This window comes from Equus quagga, chromosome 8 (genome assembly GCF_021613505.1).
Source record: "Equus quagga isolate Etosha38 chromosome 8, UCLA_HA_Equagga_1.0, whole genome shotgun sequence".
Classification (NCBI taxonomy): domain Eukaryota; kingdom Metazoa; phylum Chordata; class Mammalia; order Perissodactyla; family Equidae; genus Equus; species Equus quagga.
The window spans coordinates 120,691,056-120,711,731 of NC_060274.1; the positions used below are offsets into that span (position 1 = coordinate 120,691,056).

At 45.4% G+C, this 20,676-nt stretch overlaps 2 protein-coding genes across 2 annotated transcripts; both read left to right on the forward strand.

Annotated features, from left to right (window-relative positions):
* The first annotated feature begins 62 nt into the window (after positions 1–62).
* Positions 63–4,596, forward strand: GSTK1 (glutathione S-transferase kappa 1). Its single transcript, XM_046670403.1, has 8 exons — positions 63–210; positions 773–854; positions 1,026–1,154; positions 1,463–1,563; positions 1,740–1,775; positions 3,449–3,565; positions 3,925–4,018; positions 4,302–4,596. Exons 1-8 carry the CDS (start codon positions 139–141, stop codon positions 4,349–4,351), a joined length of 681 nt encoding a protein of 226 aa, XP_046526359.1. The 5' UTR covers positions 63–138; the 3' UTR covers positions 4,352–4,596.
* Positions 4,597–17,873: 13,277 nt separating this feature from the next.
* On the forward strand, positions 17,874–20,585 carry TMEM139 (transmembrane protein 139). The gene is made up of 3 exons (XM_046670405.1): positions 17,874–17,963; positions 18,505–18,754; positions 18,977–20,585. The coding sequence occupies exons 2-3, from the start codon at positions 18,522–18,524 to the stop codon at positions 19,374–19,376; spliced, it is 633 nt and encodes a 210-aa protein (XP_046526361.1). The 5' UTR covers positions 17,874–17,963; positions 18,505–18,521; the 3' UTR covers positions 19,377–20,585.
* The last annotated feature ends 91 nt before the right edge of the window (positions 20,586–20,676 follow it).

The following is a 20,676-nucleotide window of genomic DNA, read 5'->3' on the forward strand; positions in this document are numbered from 1 at the left end:
CCCAGAGAGGCTGCGCGGCGAAGGCGGGGGCGGGGCCGCGGGCGCCGGGCCGGGGGCGGGACCGCCGCGCTCCAGAAAAAGCAAGCGCGCGCAGCCGCCCTTCCGCTAGCCGCTCGCTTCGCCTCCCCCGGCTGCAGCATGGAGGTCTTGCCGCGGACCGTGGAGCTCTTCTATGATGTGCTGTCCCCCTACTCCTGGCTGGGCTTCGAGGTGACGCCGGGGGAGCCGCATCGGCCGAGGCTTGGAGGGCGAGGGCAGAGGGAAGAGCGAGCGCAGGGCACAGGGCGCAGGGACTGCGGTCTCGTGAAATTCCTGGAGCTGCCCGATGGCGTTTAGGACAAGCAGATGGAGGGCCAGGGCTAAAGGTCACTTTGTGGTTTATAAACGGGGTACAGTCGCTGGCTCTAGGTCGAGCCGTTATATCCTTAGGCAGTGGTTTCTTACAGCGTTTGGAAGAAGAGGGGTACCTCCAACGAATCACAGAGAAATCCCTGGCGCTGACACCTCTCGGCCCTCCCATGTCAGTTTGGAGGGTGGAGTGCAGAACAGATGGAAACCGTCCACAGAGCAAAGATCCAAGGATCGATTTCTAGGAGTGAAGAGTTTCGCCATTTCAAACCAAACAACTTAGGGTGCCCGCATAACCCCTGCTCTGCGCTTAGAGCCTCTGGCTAATCAGCGGTGGGCTGTGAGACACCCTTCTGTTCCCTCAGCCATTTTCTCTCTTTCCTCCTTATACAATGGCTCTGGATCTTCACCTCTGCTCCTGCAGATCCTGTGCCGGTACAAGAACATCTGGAACATCAACCTGCACCTGCGCCCCAGCCTCATTTCAGGGATCATGAAAGACAGTGGTATAAAGGCAGCAGCGTTTGGGGCAGGGATGGGGGGGCGGTACCCTCAACTGGGTCTTTACGTTGGCACCAGCAGCTAGTAATTTGCCCTCTGCCCAAAACCCAGGTAGGGTCCCCCAAGCCTGGGACCCTTAGGTCATCTCAGCACTGTGCCCACCTTTCCACTTCCAGGAAACAAGCCGCCAGCTTTGCTTCCCCGCAAAGCCAAGTATTTGGCAAGAGACATTAGGCTCCTGAGACAACATCTCCAGGTTCCCATCCAGTTCCCCAAGGATTTCTTCTCTGTTATCCTTGAAAAAGGTGAAGAGAGTGGGATACAGATGTCGTATCAAGTGGAAGGCAGGGAAGTTGGAGAGTGTAGGCCCAGGAAGGAGGGGCTGCACGACTACATTAAATGAAACAAACCTTGGGAAAATGGAGGATCTGAGTTGAGTGAGCAGAAGGTTGTGGGGACAGAAGGGGAGAAAGAGCAGGACAAATCAGCTATAACAAACTTGGGTGGGAGGCTGAGGGCTGGAGCTCTGGGGCGTTTCAGAAGCAGGAAAGAGCCCGTCCTCCATGGGAGTCCAGCTAGAGGAGCCCTACCTCTGAATGCCTCTGCCCCACAGGAAGTTTGTCAGCCATGCGATTCCTCACTGCTGTGAACTTGGAGCACCCTGAGGTGCTGGAGAAAGTGTCCAGGGAACTGTGGATGCGCGTCTGGTCTCGGGTGAGGGCAGGGCTCTAGGAACCCACTTGGGAGACTCTGGATGACTTGGTGACCCTCTCCTAGGCCCTTTTCCAGAGCCCTGGTTCTCCCCTCCCCTAGTGTTCACAGACCTCCTGTCCTCCATCACACCCCTCACCTCACCACCCCCTTCCTGCTGAGTGTCCTCTTCTTCCCAGGATGAAGACATCACGGAGCCTCAGAGCATCCTGGCTGTGAGTGTCCTGGCTCTGCCCCCACTATTCTCATAGGGAATCTGAGAACAGTTGGCATTTGAGGGTGGAGAGGACATAGTTTTCTTATTGGGTGGAAGAGGTCAGAGTTATTTGGGGAGAAAGGATGTGTTTGAGGAGCCAAATTACCGAAAGGTTGGAACCAAGAGGACTCTCAAAAGAATATCTCATGGTTGAAAGGGAGAGTTCAAAATTCTACATGGGTAGAATTTATTTGACGAAAGAAGTCGGTGGGAGAGAGATGATAAATGTTGGCACCTCCAGATGTGGAGAGCTGAAGTATTGGCAAGTCTTGGCCCCAAAGACTCCAACACAAACCTCACCAACACATCCAGAGTAGACAGCTGGAGACCTTAAACATAGGCTTGAAGAAGACAAAAAGAGAACGGACTCAAGCCAGAATTATAGAGAAGTCTGAGTGAGAACAAATGGAAATAGTTCAAAACATTGAAATGTATGCCAGCCATAAACAGAGGGTATAAAAAGTAGATTTTTCTTCAGGATTAAATCAGGAAATTCAAAACATATTTTCCCTTCAGTTTACCAAAGACAGTTGAGGCATATTCAAATTTAATATATAAAATGGCAAATCAGAAAAAAAGTTAAACGTACAAAGAAGGGCCAGTATATCCTCCAGTGTTTTTATTCCTGCAAAGTATATGCATAGGCTTGCCTTTTCACTTCAGTATCAACAGTCATTTTCCATGCCATTTTAAGCTCTTTGAAAGTATAATTCTTGGTTTCTACATAGCATTCCATTCAGTGGACCTATTTTTGTTTACTTAACCATTCCCATGTTGTTGAACATTTGGTCTGGGGGACAGTCCTCTCATTTAGCCAAATGAAAGATATTGTGTCATCCCAATGCACTGCGTAACTCTAGGTTTCCCCTCCAGATTGAGGGGGTCAGCCTTGGCTGACCATGGGTTCTCAACCTTGGCTGTATATTAAAAACACCTGGAGCACGTGAGTGCTGTCCTCCAGACATTCCGAAGTAATTGTTCTAGGGGATGGCCTGCGAATTGGGCTTTTTAAAGCTCCCCCAGGAGATTCTAATGTGCAGCCAAAGTTGAGAACCACTGATCCCAAACTATACCAACCATCCCCAAACTGAAGCCTTCCTCGTTCTCTTGAAGCCAGGCAGGTGGCCATTAGCTGTGTGCCCTGCTCAAAAGTCCTCAGGAAATTCCATGGGAATTAGAGCCCAGCCCCTGATTCAGAAAAGCAGAAGATAATCAGGGATTCTGAGAAGTAGGAAGGCAAGAATCAAGGCGTTCACTTCAGGGGACTTGGATTCCAGCACTGACTCTGCTACTAACAAGCTCTTTAATGCTGACCAAGTCATGTACTGCCTCTGGACTTCAGTCTCATTGGTTCATGAAGATGTCACAAAGCTGGTCTCTAAGATGCCCTCTGGCGTTAAGTTTCTGTAACTATGACTCTTTGCCACCTGCTCTTTCTACCAATCTCAAGATTTTAAAGGAAGAAAATAGCCTCTCTGAGCAAGGATAGACCCCCACTCATGCTTGATAAAGGCATTGCCAGGAACACTTGGGGACGGAAAATAAAAAGACCAGAGTTTTCTCCTGGGTCCCCCCCCCCCCCCCCCGCCCTTGCTAATGCAGACAGTTGTGTTCCCTCCCACATCCCCTCAGGCTGCAGAGAAGGCTGGCATGTCCATGGCACAAGCCCAAGGACTTCTGGGAAAGATCTCAACACCACAGGTGAAGAACCAGCTCAAGGAGACCACTGAGGCAGCCTGCAAATATGGGGTGAGCAAATTTTTCTGTGTGTCCCCAATCCCAGTGCTAAGACAGTCTGAGAATCTCTGCTGTGTCCCCACACTCCTGTCCAAAGGCTGCTCCCCGAGCTCTCCAGACAACCATCATCCTCTCCCTTCCTGTCCCTGATCCCAAGGAAAGGAAAGGAAGGAGACTGATGGTGAGAGCAGAGACAGAGCATCTGAGAGTTAGAAACAGAAAACTCTCCTTAGAGCCATGGAACCTCTTATCAAACACCTCTGGCTGCTTTGATATGACCTTAGACAAGTATTGACTCGCAGCCTTCAACCCCAGCCTAATAAACAGCTGCTCCGTCACCTTCCTCCCTGCACTGTAACTGCTTTCTCCAGGCCTTTGGTCTGCCCATCACCGTGGTCCACCTGGATGGCCAAACCCACATGCTGTTTGGCTCTGACCGGATGGAGTTGCTGGCATACTTGCTGGGTAAGTTACAGGTTCACAGTGTGCTGCCCCTGACCGCAACCCTACCTGCACTATATCAGTTGACCAGAAGGACAGATTCAAGGCAAATAATGTTCTAGGCATTTCCAACAATCAAGCCTCATACAGACAAAGGGGTGCTTGAGATTGAATGGGGAGGGGTCACCTTCATCCCCATAGGAGAGAAGGAAACCTTCTGTACCTTAAAACCAGGCAGAGCTCATCCTGGAAAACCACTGGGGGCTGGTGGGGCCAGCCTCTGACCTGAGTGATTTTCTCCATCCAGGAGAGAAGTGGATGGGCCCAGTGCCTCCAGCCATAAATGCCAGACTTTAAAGGATGCCCAGAGGAAGCAAAACTATTGGTATAAAAAAGCAGACCATCTGCCAACTCCTCCTCCACTGTGGGGTACTGGGACAGTTTCCCTGTGTAATAGAGGTGCCTGTGTGGCCCTGGGGGAGGCAGGGAGGGCTGAGCGGTGCAACTTTCATGGCTGCTCTTACTTCTGTGTCTCACTAGTGCCTTTCAAGAGCCTCAAGCTCTGCTTTCCCACAAAATAAACCTAATGCCATTAGGCATAATATTCCTGGGTCTGTGTCTTCACTGGTGTTTGTGCGTTCTTGTTCTGTCCTGCAGTCATATCCTATCCACTCTAGATGTTTGAGAAGCAGCAGTAGCTGCAGGCAGCTTGCGTGGAAGGAACAGGAAGCAGTCCCTCTCTCTCTTCTACAGAAACTCCCCAGGTGCCTCTGTCAGGGACAGATGACTAAGCCAAGTGGATCTTGCAGCTAACCAATTTGGCTTTTACTGTCTTCTGACGGGCCACAGTGCCTGAGAAGGTGCTGGGACCAGAGGCCCTGTGGGAGTGAAGACTGGAGGGAACCAGAGCAAGACTGAGCTTGCGCTCAGGTATTTAAACCAGGTCCAGCTATGCTGACTGGCAGAACCAGGGATGGTGCAGGGGGACCAGCTGGAATTGCCATGGCCTCGGGGAGCGGCTCACCCCCCACCCACGGTGCAGATCCTGAGAAAGCCCCAGGCCTCTCCCTGGCCTAGTGTAACTCCTGTTCCTCTCACACAGACCTATAGCTTTCCCACTCCCCCAATTATTTATCCAAAGTCCTGCCTCCATCTGCACCCACTGCAATAATCAGAATACATTGTGTTTCAATAGTGTTTGGACCTCTTTAAGAATACTCTTTGTTCAGAAGCTGAAAGCACCATTGGACACTTGCTGGGAACCAGGTGTGGAGCCTTCAGTGGCTGAGGCGCTTTAGGAGGGGATGCCATCTTCCCTTTGCTCCCTCCCTCTGGCTCTTTCTCTACTCATATCCCACTTTCCCCTGTTGTCCCCCATTACTTCCTGTCTTCCTCCTCTGTTCCATTATTCCAGTGTACTCTAGGATTTCAAATCATCCTGACTTGCCTTATCTGTGATGTAATGCCAGAAGTACTTCTCCAAATAAACACTCTCTCCTTCAAAGGAGATTTCGTGACATTTACAGCTAATATAAAATAAAAATATAGGAGTATCTCCAGTCTTAAGAAACATAAGTGCAAATTAAAACAAATTGTAACTTCTCATGTATCAAAGCCGCCTAGAATGTGGTGAGTGGGGACAAAGTTTTATGAATAAAGATGCTTGCCTCAGCATTATTTGTAACATCAGATAACTTAAATATCTAACAGTAGGAGGATGCTTGAATAAATTATGGTACATCCAGGATGCAATGTTTCATGGCCATCAAAAATTGTATTAGTGAAGAATTTTAAAGAACATTGGAAATTCTTAGGATATAATATTGATTGGAAAAAAAGATGAAGCTATATATAGTATGATCTTAATTATGTCTTGATCTATAAAAATTTATTACATTACAGAGGACATTATTATATTAACCCTGGAATAAAATATCTCAAAATGTCTCCATTTTATTTATATAATTTATTAAATGATCATTCTGATAAAAAGATATATATGTAGATAAAAAAATACAAGAATTTGTAGATTCACATTTAGGAACAACTGTGCATCCTTCCTGTTGTTTTCTAAACGTATCAACTGTCTAACTTAATCCTAAATCTTATCCCAGGCTAATGTCAAATAATCTCTTATCATGGATGCATATTTCCCAGCTCTGCCCTGTCTTCTTCAAAGACTCTAGCATCCTATTTTCCTAATCCAATAGCAGAATTTAATCTTCTTTGGAGGAATGAGACAATTTCTAGACTAATCCTTACACACATGATCTAGAGTATAATCTCTGAACTCCGTCTGCCAAATAGAATCCAAAAATGAGTGTATTAGTCAGGGTTTTCCAAAGAAACACAACAAACAGGACATTTATAGATATATCATGAAATCAGAAAGAGATTATAAGGGATTGCTTACATGATCATGGAGGTTGAGACGTCCCACGATCTGCCCTCTGCAAGCTGGGGGCCCAGGAAAGCTGGTGGTGTTGGTCCAAGCTGAGTCCAGAGGCCTGAGAACCAGGAGCTCCAATGGCTGAGGGCGGGATATGGATGTCTCAGTTAAAGCAGAGAGAGCAAATTCGCCCTTCCTCTGCCTTTTTCTATCCCAGCCCTCAATGGATTAGATGATGCCAACCCACACAGTTTACCCTTCAAATGCTAATCTTCTGGAAACACCCTCACAGACCATCCAGACATGATGTTTTATCAGCTATCTGGGTATCCCTTAGCTCAGTGAAGATGACACATAAAATTAAGCATCACATCAAGAAAGGAAAAAGCCCCCAAATGCAGCCGTGTTTTTTGAAATAAAGGAACACTCTTTTCTTCTAATCCAAAGAGAGTTTCATACTTATTAGTTTCTTCCTCTCTTCCCCTTCTGATCAACAGTTGTAATGTGATATAAAATTAGCAATTATGTCTGTATTCAGAATTGAATCCTGAACCACTTTCTTACACTCTAGTTCAAATTCCAAGCTTACCAAATAACATTATGCTTCCAAAATACAAGCTTCTTAGGTAAAATTTCGACAAGTGATATTTTTTTACAGAGCCAAAACACCAGTAGTAATTGGCAACAACAACAAAAAAGTAATGCATGCACGTGGTCAAACAAACAAAACAAAAGCAAAAAAACAGAGCAAGCTGTCAAGTGAAAATTCAAGTGTCCCCTTTCACACTCGCATTCCTACTCTCCGGTTTTTTGTGTGCTCCCGGAAACGTCTGTATTTTTTAACACACAGATGTCAGACATAATACACAGAGATGCCGTACACCCTTCAACCAGTTTCCCCAGTGGTGACATCTTGCATAACTGGTGCAGTACCACCACCAGGAAACTGACATTGATACCGCCCATCAAACTTATTCAGACCTCACTAGTTTTATGTGCACTCATTTGTGTGTCTGTATTTAGTTCCATATAATTTATCACCTGTAGACTCCTGTGACCGCCACCACGGTCAAGACAGAACATTTCTAGCATAAGAATCCCTCATTCCACCCTTTTGTAGCTACAGCCAGTTCCTTCTCTCCCCACTTCCCTAACCCCTGGCAACCACTAATCTGCTCTTCATATAGTTGGTTATTTCAAAAATACCGTATAAATGGAATCAGATGGGCGTAACTCGGCATAATTCCCTTGAGATCCACCCAAGGTGCTTCATATATCTGTCCTTTGTTCTTTTTATTGCTAAGTAGTGTTTCATGGCATGGAGGTGCCACAGTTTGGTTAACCTGTCGAAGGACATTTAGGTTGTTTCCACTTTGGGCTATTCCAAATAAAGCTGCTATGAAGGGCTGGCCCCATGGTGTAGTGGTTATGTTCTTGTGCTCCACTTCGGTGGCTCAGGGTTCACAGGTTCGAATCCCTGGCACTGACCTAGCACCGCTCATCAAGTAATGCTGTGGCAGCATCCCACACAAAATAGAGGGAGATTGGCACAGATGTTGGCTCAGCAACAATCTTCCTCAAACAAAAAGAGGAAGATTGGCGACAGATGTTAGCTCAGGACCAACCTTCTCAGGAAAAAAAAAAAGCTGCTATGAACATTCATGTCTAGCTTTTTATGTGCATACAAGTTTTCACTTCCCTGGAGTAAATGCCCAGGAGTGCAATTGCTCAGTTATATGGTAAGTGCCTCTTTAGTTTTGTGAGAAACTGCAGTATTTTTCCAGAGTGGCCATGCCATTTTACCTTCCCACTAGTAATGCATGAGTAATCCAGTTTCTCCACATCCTCGCCAGCATTTGGTTTTATTACTATTTTTTATTTTGGCCTTTCTGATAGGAGTATAGTGATGTCTTATTGTGATTTTAATTTGCATTTCCCTAAGGGCTAATGATGTTGAACATCTTTTTGTTTGCTTATTTGCCATTTGTACATCCTCTTCAGTGAAGTATCTGTTCATTTCTTTTGCTCATTTCCTAATTGGATTGTTTTGAGAAGTTTCCATATCATTTTTAATAACAGATTTTGAAAGAATGTACACAGGGCCTGGCCTGATGGAGTAGTGGTTAAGTTCAGCACACTCTGCTTCAGTGGCCTGAGTTTGCAGGTCCTGATTTGGGGTTCGGATCCTGGGTGCAGACCTACACCACTCATCAGCCATGCTGTGGTGGCAACCCACATTGAAAGTGGAGGAAGATTGGCACAGATGTTAGCTCAGGAGTAATCTTCCTCAAGCAAAAAAAAAAAAAAAGAGGAGGATTGGCAACAGATGTTAGCTCAGGGCCAATCTTCCTCAGCAAAAAAAAAAAAGTACAAACTGTAAGAACACATTTTTGAGACAATTGGTGGATAATAACATAGACTAGGTATTAGGTGATATTAAGGAATTAATGTTAAGTTCACTAAGTGTGATAATGGCAGGGTGGCTGTGAATAAAAAAGTTCTTATGAGTTGGAATTGCATCCTGAAATATTTAGGGCAGAAGTGGCACAATGCCTTTTAAGAGGCAGGAGAGGTGGACGGAATTGATGAAACAAGAGTGGCAAAATATTGATAGTTGTTGAAGCAATGTGATGGGTACAAGGAGAGTTCATTATATTATCCTTCTTTTTACATGTGTTGGGATATTTCCATGATAGAAATGTTTTTAAAAGAGAATACAATGAGATTGTGACTCTGTGATATTACATATTTTCACCATATCCCCACAGTACTCTGCACACAAGGTTACCTTCATGGATTTGCAACATAGGTTCTTTTCTTTTTTTTTGTGGAAGATTAGCCCTGAGCTAACATCTGCCGCCAATCCTCCTCTTTTTGCTAAGGAAGACTGGCCCTGAGATAACATCTGTGCCCATCTTCCTCTACTTCATATGTGGGACACCTGCCACAGCACGGCTTGACAAGTGGTGCGTAGGTCTGCACCCAGGATCTGAACTGGCGAACCGCAAGCCACCAAAGTGGAACGTGCGAACTTAACTGCTGCGCCATTGGGCGGGCCCCATGCAACCCAAGTTCTAACACGGGGTCTCACACCTGGTTTAATGCTTTGCTGTCTCTGTCTTGAAATTCTTAATAATTTTGAACAAGGGGTCCTGCATATTCATTTTGCACTGGACCCCACAAATTATGTAGTCATTGCTGATCCTGTAACCACATAATACATGCTAGGTAAATGCTTATCAAATAAATGGGACAAAGAAAAGAGAAGAAAGCGAGTGGTAGAAGGGAAAAAGGAGACAGAGGTGGTGTCAGGGAGGGAGAAATTCCCCCCTTCGACCCTTCCTGTGTTCTGATGCTGGACTAATGATAAAATTGACACAAGACAGATTAACAGCAGAAAAACCAAGTTTAATACATACACACTGGAGATCATAGAGAAATGATGCTCAGAGAGTGAACAAAGCAGGCAGTATATATATCTTTTACACAAAGAAATAACACATTTGTGAGGAATGACAGGACAAAGAAACTTAGACAACGTATATAATAAGTGGGGAATTGAAGCAGAGTTTAGGCTTGAAGCAGTAAATTCGGTTTGTTTATGCAGATTCTTAGCCTTGAGTCCACCAGCTCTGGGGATCAGGATGCAGGGAGAGCATGTTTCACATGGAGATTTATTTCCTGCTCTCAAGGGGAACAGAGACAGGAGGGGCAGAATGCCCGTTTTTCTTCTCAAGTAATTTTAATTCAAAGTACTCAGTGTTCCCTTGTGGGATATTTTGGGGTGGCATGCCCTGGGCCCCAAGAGTAGCAAAAAGAAGAAAGAACAAGGTCAAATGAGAGATGGATAAAGTTACAAAGTAGAAAAGTTGAATGGAGACTGGAAGAAATGATGCTGCTGGGGAGACAGGGAGGTTGAGAGAGACAGTAGGAGTCCAGGTGGAGGAGTTTGGGCCCATTAGTCATCATTCTCCTTCTCAGAGTAATCACAGCCCTTCCTCTGACTACAATTCCCAGGTATAGGCAAAAGTGGAAGCAGCAAGAGGTAGCCACTTGGACCCCAGGGTAAGAGAGGACTGGAAGCTGGGAGGCCAACTGGACCGTCCACTCCTGGCTTCTCCAGGCCCTTAATCCCGGCCTAGAGAGTTCCTTCAAGGTCTTCACTGGGGAGTGGAGAAAATTAAAACCTGGCTTGGATCAGACCAATTCCCTCTTCCACCAAGCCCATGTTCAAGGCCATGGCTGGCTCAAACTGATGCCAGACTGAAAAAGGCGGGAAAAGGGCATGTGTGGGCAGGGGTAGGCAACTGACAGAGGATCAAGGAGTCAAAAGATCATGAATCATTAAATCACCAGGTATTCACTAACAGGAAATGACACAAGTATTTATTGTCTACTCTATGCCTAATAATGAGAGGGATGTCAAAGCAGTGTAAACAAACCCCACTCTTATCCACGATGCATTCCTGGTCTCCACCCTTCTCAGCACGAAGTCTCTCCTCTGAACCCCAGCAGCACTTTGTACCTTGTCTCACAGTCAGTTATGGACATGTCTTTCCTCTTTGGGCAGCAAGCTCCCTGAGAGTGAGATTCCTATCCAATCTAGTCTACATACCCGAGAGGGTCCCACATAGCAAGCGAACGATAAAAAATTTATTGAATCCGAGTTTGATAACCTGCTGTTGATCAGGGTGTGAGGAAACAAGTACTCCTGAATGTGGGTGCGAGTGTGAATTTTTATAACTCCTGTCAAGAGCAATTTGATGATATCTACCAGAAACTTCACTTTTATGAATTTTTCCGATTGATACACGTGAATAAAGACATATATAGAAATACGTTAATTGCAAAATCCTGGAAACAATCTAAATGGTTATCAGTTGGAGAGTCATTAAATAAATTAATGGTTGTTCCATAAAATAGAAACTATTTTTTAAAAAGAGTATAATAGATGGAAAGAAATCAAAACAATAGTGGCCTATGGGGTTGATTGGGGAGGAGCATGATGGAACTTTCTGGGTGATAGTAATGTTTCGTATCTTGATTGGAGTTTGGGTTATACCAGTGTAAGTTTTTATCCAAATTCACGGAATGGTCCATTTAAAATCTGTGTGTTTCACTGTGCAAAAATTTTGCTTCAAAAGAAAAATGTTAACTGTAAACTAATATTTAACTCTAGTTACTTTTATTCATGCCGAAGTAGTTAGGTAGAAGTGTGCTGATGCCTGCAGCTTGCTTTGAAATCTATCAAAAAATAAGATATACATTGATGGATGGGTAAAGCGATCGATAGATGGATAGATATGTAAAAAAGCAAATATGGTCAAATATTAATTGTAGAACATAGGTGGTGTGTACCTGGGTGTTCACTGTAAATTTCTTTTCTGTATGTTTTTAAGAATTCATAATAAAATGGTCTATATGTGCTGACCCATACATATTGATAAGAATAATCTTCAACACATGTTGTTAAATAGAAAAAGCAAAATATAAAACAGTATCTATGGCATGCTCCCATGTGTATAAAGAAAGGAGACTGATTGTATTACATTTGCATAGTCAAGTTCTCTCTGGGGGCTACCCAGAAAAAGTTGGGAAATTGTAGTTGTCTCTGGGAAAGGGAACTAAGAGACCGAGGCTTTGGGGTATAAAGAAGACTTACTTTTTACTATAATCTTTTTTAACTGTAGAAATTTACACCACGAGTATCGATTATTTTTTAATTAACTAAAATAATTATTTTTAGTAATCTATATCTTTAATTTTTCTGTTTTTAAAAATTTGTTAATATCCACACGTTGATACTTGCCCGGATCCTGTCCTTAATCATTATTTAACTCCTTCCTATCGGTATCATCTCTCCATCCACCTCAGAAAATCGTGGAGACCAAAATCAAAAGTGTTACATTTCCTGGGTAGATAATCTTATAGATTAGCACAGGGCTATGTACAATGTACAGTAGTCCCCCCTTATCTGTAATTTCGCTTTCTGAGGTTTCAGTTAGCTGTGGTCAATTTTGATCTGAAAATATTAAATGGAAAATTCCAGAAATAAACAATTAATAAGTTTTCAACTGCGTGCCATTCTGAGTAGCATGATGAAAGCTCATGCTGTAAAGCTCTGTCCCACCCAGGTCGTGAATTATCCCTCTGTCCAGTGTAACCACGCTATTTACACTAGCTGCCCGTTAGTCACTTAGAAGCCATCTCTGTTATCAGATCGACTGTTGACTCTCGCGGTATTGCAGTGCTTGTGTTCAAGTAACCCTTATTTTAGTTAGGAAAAGCCCCAAAGCACCAGACTAGTGATGCTGGCAATTCAGATATGCCAAAGTGAAGCCGTAAAGTGCTTCCTTTAAGTGAAAAGGTGAAAGTTCTCAACTTAATAAGGAAATAAAAGAAAATCACGCTGAGGTTGCTAATATCTATGGTAGTTTTATTATAGTATATTGTTATAATTCTTCTATTTTATTCTTAGTTATTATTGTTAATCTCTTACTATGCCTAATTTATAAATTAAACTTTATCATAGGTTTGTATGTATAGGAAAAAACATAGTATAAATAGGGTTCGATAGTATGTGCAGCTTCAGGCATCCACTGGGGGTCTTGGAACATATCCCCTGCAAATAAGAGGGGACTACTGTAAGTTACAAATGCTCCACAGTGAAATCAAGTCCCAGTGACAGGATGGTGGCCCTGCTGGTCCCACACAGGTGTGCCCTTTACATTCAGACCTCAACTCTGGCTTTGGCTGCAGCTCACAGATCATAACCAGGTTGGAGGAGCATGGGGAGAAAGGGGTGATAAACTTGGGCTTATTTTAACCAACTTATAAATTAGGAACTGAAGCTCAGAAGGTTAAGTGCTTACCCAAGGTAAGTGGTAGAACTGAGACTTGAAACCTGGTTTGGCCATCTCCAAAAGATACGTGATTAACCACAATGCCTCCCTGTTTTCTCATATTTAGGTCTCATATTCATGTGGGACCCTGCTGCCACAATCTGTAGGTATTTCTAATAAACACAATGCTCTTTTTTCATTTGGCAACAAGTGCACTCAATTTCTCAAATTCCAGAATCACTTTCTGTGGCCTAGTGCTGAATATGTGAACAAGAGTGACAGCCTGAACCCCTCTGTTCACTCAGTACGTTACCGGTGAGCTTTGTACAAGTTACAGCTAGTTGGTGTGATGATAAGGTGTCCTTACATACTTTATGTTTATCCTTACGTACTTGAGGATTTATGATTCTTTGGGAGCATTTCCATCCCAGAAATACCAACGTTGCTGACCTACTTCATGTCAAATCATGTATCCACCTTCCTTACACATTTGGAGGAGCCGTGAGTGAGGCAACCAACACAGAGGAAAACACTCTTAAGTGAGTTAAAAGGTCAAGGTTCTGAGTTTGGTTCTGGCTAAATAAATCATGTACTTTCTCTGAGCTGGTTTCCTCCTCTTTAACATAAAAATGAGAATCAGACTTACCCCATGTGATTGTTATTAAGGAACAAATGAGATCGTGGATGTGGGCAAATTGTTCCTACGCACATATATATATATTACTACCAACACCCTTTTAGAAGTAGTCATGGCACATCGGGATTCTAGAGATGTTCCGTTAAAGATATTACCTTTTATAATCAGTCTTATTTAGCTCATAAAAGATAAGCATCCTGTTACAGAGCCTGCAGTCGTAATTTCCCAATCTTGCCTTATAGGTCAATAACCTTTTTTTATCTTCTCATATTCTCTTTTGCTGCCTCTGCTATCTAAAAAGCAGCCTTTTCTTAAAATGCCAAACAGTGGGGGAAAATAGCACGTAACCAGTGCTCCAGGGAAGCCCAGAGTAATGATCTTCGCCTGTCACAAGTGTTTTGTTAACTTATCATTACTCTGACAGCCAAAAGAGTCTTGAGAGTGGGGTGATTGAGTGGTTAAGAGCCAGGTTTCTGTACTGGAACTGCAGGTTCAAATCTTGACCCTACCCTTGATTAGCCCTACATTTTCCTCAAGTTTCTGACTTCATGTATAAAATGCACATAATAATAGTAACAATCTCTTACTACACTATATGTATTTTAAATTCCTTAATTTGTGTAAAGTATTTAGCACAGTGAACAGTACAATAAAAACCTCCACGCCTATTGCTAGGTCAACTATAACGCAGACCTAGATTCAGAAGCACGAAATCACAGAAATACAGAGACATAGAGAAGGAAATGGTGGGAGACATCCATCACCCTTCACCAGAAGTCTGTCAACTATCTCTGCTTCTCCCTTTTCCCCTTGACCTCCCACTTCCCTTCACCACGATCCCCCAAATTGAGCTGGGAATAGTGGGCAGAGAGGGGTGATCCAACCTCTAGCAAGGTTTGTCGAAGGCAAGCAAGTAGAAAGTGGAGTGACAACTGAATTAAGTGGTGTATTCATATTTTGCTAAGGATACTAAATTGATGAAGAAAAAGAGACAGTAAAACCTTTGAGAAGCAGTTTGGCAATATATTTCAAAGCAATAAACACCTTCACATTGCTTGTCTCAATAATGACATTTCTTAGAATTTAACTGGAGGAAATAATTAAAAAAGAGGAAAAACTACACATATGTTCACTGTAGCATTATTTTTTAAACAGCTTTCTAGAGGTATAATTCAACTTTTTAAAGTATACAAATGAGTTGGCTTCATTTTTAGTATATTCACAGAGTTATGCAAGCATCACCAATACCTACTTTCAAAACATTTTCATTACCCCTAAAAGAAATTTATTAGCAGTTACTCCCTGTTCCTCCCTCTCTCTGGCCCTTAGCGACCATTAGTCTACTGTTTGTCTCTTGAGGCATTATTTTTGATGACCAAAACAAATTTGAATAAAATAAACTCAATCTTATTAAGTAACATAGCATAAAGGTATGTTAATCAAATATGGTATATCCATTCAATAAAATATTATGTGGCTGTTAGATATCACTACAACAAAGACTATATCAAAAGGTGAACTGGGGCCAGCCTGGTGGCATAGTGGTCAAGTTCATGCGCTCCACTTTGGCGGCCCAGGGTTCACAGGTTCAGATCCTGGGAGCAGACCTACACACCACTCATCAAGCCATGCTGTGGTGGCGTCCCATACAGAAAGTAGAGGAAGACTGGCCTGAATGTTAGCTCAGGGACCATCTTCCTCAAGCAAAAAGAGGACGATTGGCAACAGATATTAGCTCAGGGCCAATCGTCCTCACAAAAAAGAGGGAAAAAAAAGAACTATATGCAACACAATGTTTAAAATTTTTTAAAGATATGAAATGGTGAATACACTCTGATCTTAACCAAAGTATGTTCTGGTTTGTATGTGGACAGACTGGAGGAAATATGTAGAAATTTTAAATGGCCATGTTAGGATAAATGAGACTGTGGATGATTTTTTCTTTAGCTTCTAAATATTTTGTAACGTTTTATATTTTTTTAACAAACGGAATGTTTAGAAGATCTATTTAAAGTTATTAGAATAGAGAATATTTTGAAGGTCACAGCTAGCCAGCAGCCCAAGCTCTCTGACTTGGATCCAGCTCTTTTCTCAATTAGCAGGTCTCTCTCGTGCACACTCCTGGCAACCAAGAGCCTTACGCAAGAAGGGTGCCACCTCTCCCAGACTGCACAACCTCTCACACTGCAGACTTCCAGGCCCGCAGCCTTTGACCCCCCTGCTTCTCAGCCTATACCCTCCCCCTGCAATCTAGAACTCACTCTTTAACAAAGCCCTCTTACTTATCAGACATACCAACAACTCTTAGCCAATTTCCTTCTATTAATATATTAACTGTAGATCAAAATCCTTCTGATCCCAGGTGTACTTTCCCCATATGAGCTGAACAGGAAGGAATTTGGTGGAAAGAAAATAACAACCAGCTCTCCTCCCTCTCCATTCCCACTTCCAGTTGAAACACACCTCATTTACACATCTCTCTCTCCTCTCTAGTAGTCTGGGTCAGACAATCATCACTGACATCCCACCACTGCACACACACACACACCACGCTGGGCATACTCATCCTCCTTCCTTCCCTCCCACCAAATGTCCCCCCACATACACACTCCACAGCACATACTCCGTGGCAGCAGCCCTGGGTGTGCCCCTCAACTGTCCCTGGGATTGGGTTTGTCCACTGGTGACACTCTGAAGGCATGGAGCCCAGCCTTGTCCAGCTTTCTTTAGGTCTCAAGGACAAAGTATGCCTCCAGCCACTCTGCATCTCCTGGCACCTGCCTCACCCAGACCTACTGCCTGACTCAGTTGAAAAGAGTTGGTGCTGGCCCCCCAGTGTGTGGTGAGGCCAGGAAAATGGGAGCCTTCTTATAAAAGCATTCAACTCTGAGTGAGCACCTGCTATGTGTCAGGACACATATGTGTTAGTTTCAGGGATTCAGAGATGATTGAAAGTAATCGCTCACCTTGAGAAGCTCACAGTGGAAAAAAGATAAGTAAACAGAACAGATAAAGGCTGGGACAGGGTAGGAAGGAATGCTGTGGATCCACATGGAGACAGCCTCCGCAGCAGGCAGCACCTCGGGGGTGGATTTTGAAGAATCAAGAGTTAACCGGGCACACAAACACATCTTACCGGTCTGCAGAAAACAAGGAATTCATAGAAAACATACTTTGGCAGCGGAAGCAGGATACATCACTCCATGCCCACAGCAGTGTTTTCAGTGTGCAAAACACCACGTGATCTACAGAGATTAAATAAGCCTGGTCTCTGCTCCCAGGCGCAAAATATATTACCTCAATATGAGGCAAACTACTCAGAATACAATGCGCACTGAGAGGAAGGGAGAAGGAAAGGTGAATTTAACTCAGGTCCTAAGTACAAAGAGCACTGGGGATGAGGGTGGGGAGCACTCTCATTAAGGCTCTACATGGGGTGGGTAGGGTGAGTAAAACCCAGGAAAATCAAGGTGGGGCAGTCTAGGAGGTCAGCCTGCAGCAGAAGAGGGGAGGAGGAAGTCTGGGCAGGAACTGAGGGATTTGGGCAGAAGAGAGGGTGGGGCCAGTGGGCTCCGCCTCCTCCCCCCCCCCCCAGTCTCCTGCTCCCCCCCCAACCTACTTGTGACCAGTCCAGCAGAGACAGGTGAGGGAGGAACTCCTCAGGCTGGTGAGAGGGGCCAGAGGGTCATGGGATTGGGGCCAGGGTGGAAGGAGGGGGTCTGGCCCCTTTTTGGAGTCCGCCACTTCTTGCTATGCAGAGTACAGAGAACTCCTGACAGGCTGGTTTTGGGGTGTGGGCTGCCTAGGCATTGCTGCTGGTTGCAGAGGAAAAACAAGGCTTCTCCCCACCAGCCTCCCAGACCCTGTGGTAACTCCAGGCAGGAAACTTGAAATCTGAGTTTACCGAGTTAGAGCCGCTAGAAGGTGGGGGACCCTGGCAGATATGGGGTGTAGAGAGGTCAGGAATTACCTGGGCCATTGTCTGTAAGATTCTCTCCCACGTAGTTGTGTTCCTGTGGCTTTGTTGTATCTCTGTGCACTTTCTGCCACCAACTGAAGCATGGGCTGACTGGAGGAAATGGGAAGACGGGATCAGACTGGGTAAGTGGTGCTCCCTCCCCCTTCTCTCCCTAACAGGGTCAGACTGAGGGCCTGTGACTGGGGAGGTGGGGGGCGGAGGTCCAGTGGGAGCAATGGAGCAGGGGAAAAAAGGCAGGACCTGCCCAGCTCCTGGATTCCAGAGATGCCAGTGAGCACCAAGGCCCCAGGCAGGGCCCGCCCAGGACTGGGTCCTAGATGGTGTAGAAAGATAGAGCTAGAAGGAAGACCGCAGGGGAGAAGGAAAAAGAAGGGTGGCAGGGCCACAATGCAGTAAATTCACATGAGGGCTGGGAGTCGGAATTCCTGGGCTAGTTTCCTGGCTGTCGCACACACACTGATACCCTGGGACAACAGTGTGATCCTAGAGAGAATGACAGAGCTGGAGGGGACCCTGCAGGTTATTTATTTTGGCCATTTATTTGATTTGAGATTGAAGAACCTGAAACCCAAACAAAGCTGTCTAATATGGTTACTTTGGAATCTGACCCAGCCACGATGCCAAGAGCTAGTTTAGACACAACAGCTGTGTGTCTTTTTGCAGGAGTCTGGGGAGGGGCCATGGTGCCAAGCCAGTTCTCGGGGAGACTGAAGAAGCTGCTTGTCTTCCTGTGCTGCGCCTCCCTCCTCCTGGGGCTGGCTTTGCTGGGCATACGGCCGGACACCGCCCCTATTGCTTATTTCTTTCTGACCTTGGGTGGCTTCTTCTTGTTTGCCTGCCTCCTGGTCTGTTTTGTGGAATGTGGGTTACCATCAATGCAGACCCAGAGCCCGGGGGCCTCAGGCAATGCACGGTGAGTTAAGGGGCGGGCAGGATTGGAGGCATATACCGTGGACCCATTCTCCCTGTGTCCCTCTAGTCTCTCAGGCATACAGTCTCTGCTTTCTTCTGTCACTGGTATCAGTGAGAGGTGGGATCAGGGGCTAGTAGAGGGGTCTTCTGTTGGTAGAAGATAGGAAAAGGGGAAAGGGCTCCGTTCAGGAAGCTACCAATGACCTTATTTCTCCTCCCTCAGGGACAATGAAGCCTTTGAGGTGCCGACCTATTTAGAGGCCGTGGTGTTAGAATCACAGCGCTGCCCCCAAGAGTTGGATCTACCACCCCCCTACAACAGTGTTGTAATCGCCCCAGCACTGGAGGAGGGACAGCCTAGCCATCCAGAGGGGCCTATGAGAGCCAGACTGGAAAGGCGAGTGGGCTCAGAGGGGTCTATAATCACAGGAAGCCCTGGAAGAGTCAGCCTTCGGCTTCGGGGACCACGAGTCGCATCCACTGTTCCTGATCTGCAGAGCTTGGTGACCCTACAGAGGATCCCCACATTGGAGCCTCTTACTCCACCCCCTGCCTATGATGTCAGCTTTGATCACCCTGATGATGATAATGTTTTCTATGAAAACAACTGGACACCCCCCTAAAAGACTTTCCCAGGATATACCAACTCTGCACCAGACCCACTGATTCATTTGACCAATATTTCCCAGTGCCTGCAATGTGTCAGGGACTGTATTTCTGCCTGGACATCACAAATGGTGACTTTAACCCTGAGGAGAGTCAGGCTATCGTAATCCCTTCCCAGTTGAGATGTAGGTGGCACAATTTGAGTCTTCAGGCAACTTTCGGTCACCTATCCCTTGTCCACTATTTCCAGAGTTAGACTGAGGGTGTGGTGAAGAGCTGATCCAGAGAACCTAGAGAAGGAAGAAGAAAAACAACGTCTGAGGGAAAGCGACGTCACTTCCGTCCTGGGTGCTTTGCCTCTATTTGATCACTTAGGCTTCCCAGCCTTATGATGTATTATTAGCCTCAGTGGAAAAATGAGGATTCCAGGGATCAAAGAAGTTTGATAATTTGCACAGGCACATAATGTTGGTAAATAGCATAAAAGTGACTTGAACTCTCCTCTTCTGATCCCAAAGCCCATTGTGTTTTCAATACAACGTAACAGAAGCTGGGCCATCCGCGCATCTCTCAGTCTGTCTTGGACAACTGCTGGTGAGGGGTTACCCCGTTCATGTAGACAGAATAGGGGACCAGTTGTGTCCACAGAGAGGGTGGGCTGTGACCAGGAGCATACCTAACCTCCTAGAGGTGCAAAGCTAATCCGAGTTGTGAGGACCCCTGCTCCATGTGGGGAGGAGTCCCCCGGGCAGCATCTCATCCTACTGGGAAGCAGAGGTGTAAACTGCCCCGGGGGATTTTGAGAATGGGTGGATAGGAGGGTCAAAAAAGATAAGACGTGAGCTTCTTGGTGAGGGGTGGTGGAGTATCTAAAGATCCCTCTTGAATCACCTATTACGAAGCACTGGAGCCACTTGCACTGTGCCTCGAATGGCTTCAGCCTCACCCCTGCGCTCGGATGGCTGGGGTTTTTACCTGGACCCCTGCCCTACTTCCTCAGATCCCAACAGAACACCAGATTTTCTGGAATCACGTGCTGCAGCTGTGATGTAGGTTTTAGCCACTGGGAGCTGCTCAACCATCGCTGACCCACCCTCCTTGGGATGCACTCCCCACTCTGGCCTTCATCATCGCGAGGGGATCTGTCTAGCGCCTTCTAGTGCTCTCCACGGCCTTCTTACCCTGGCCCCAACAGTTCAACTTCAATAAAGTGAAAAGGCCGGCCACACCCGTCTGCATGAAGTTCTTTCAACGGGGGGGGGGCGGGGGGGGAGGGGAGGGGAAGGGGGAGGCGCCTGGGAGGGCACCGTGATTTCC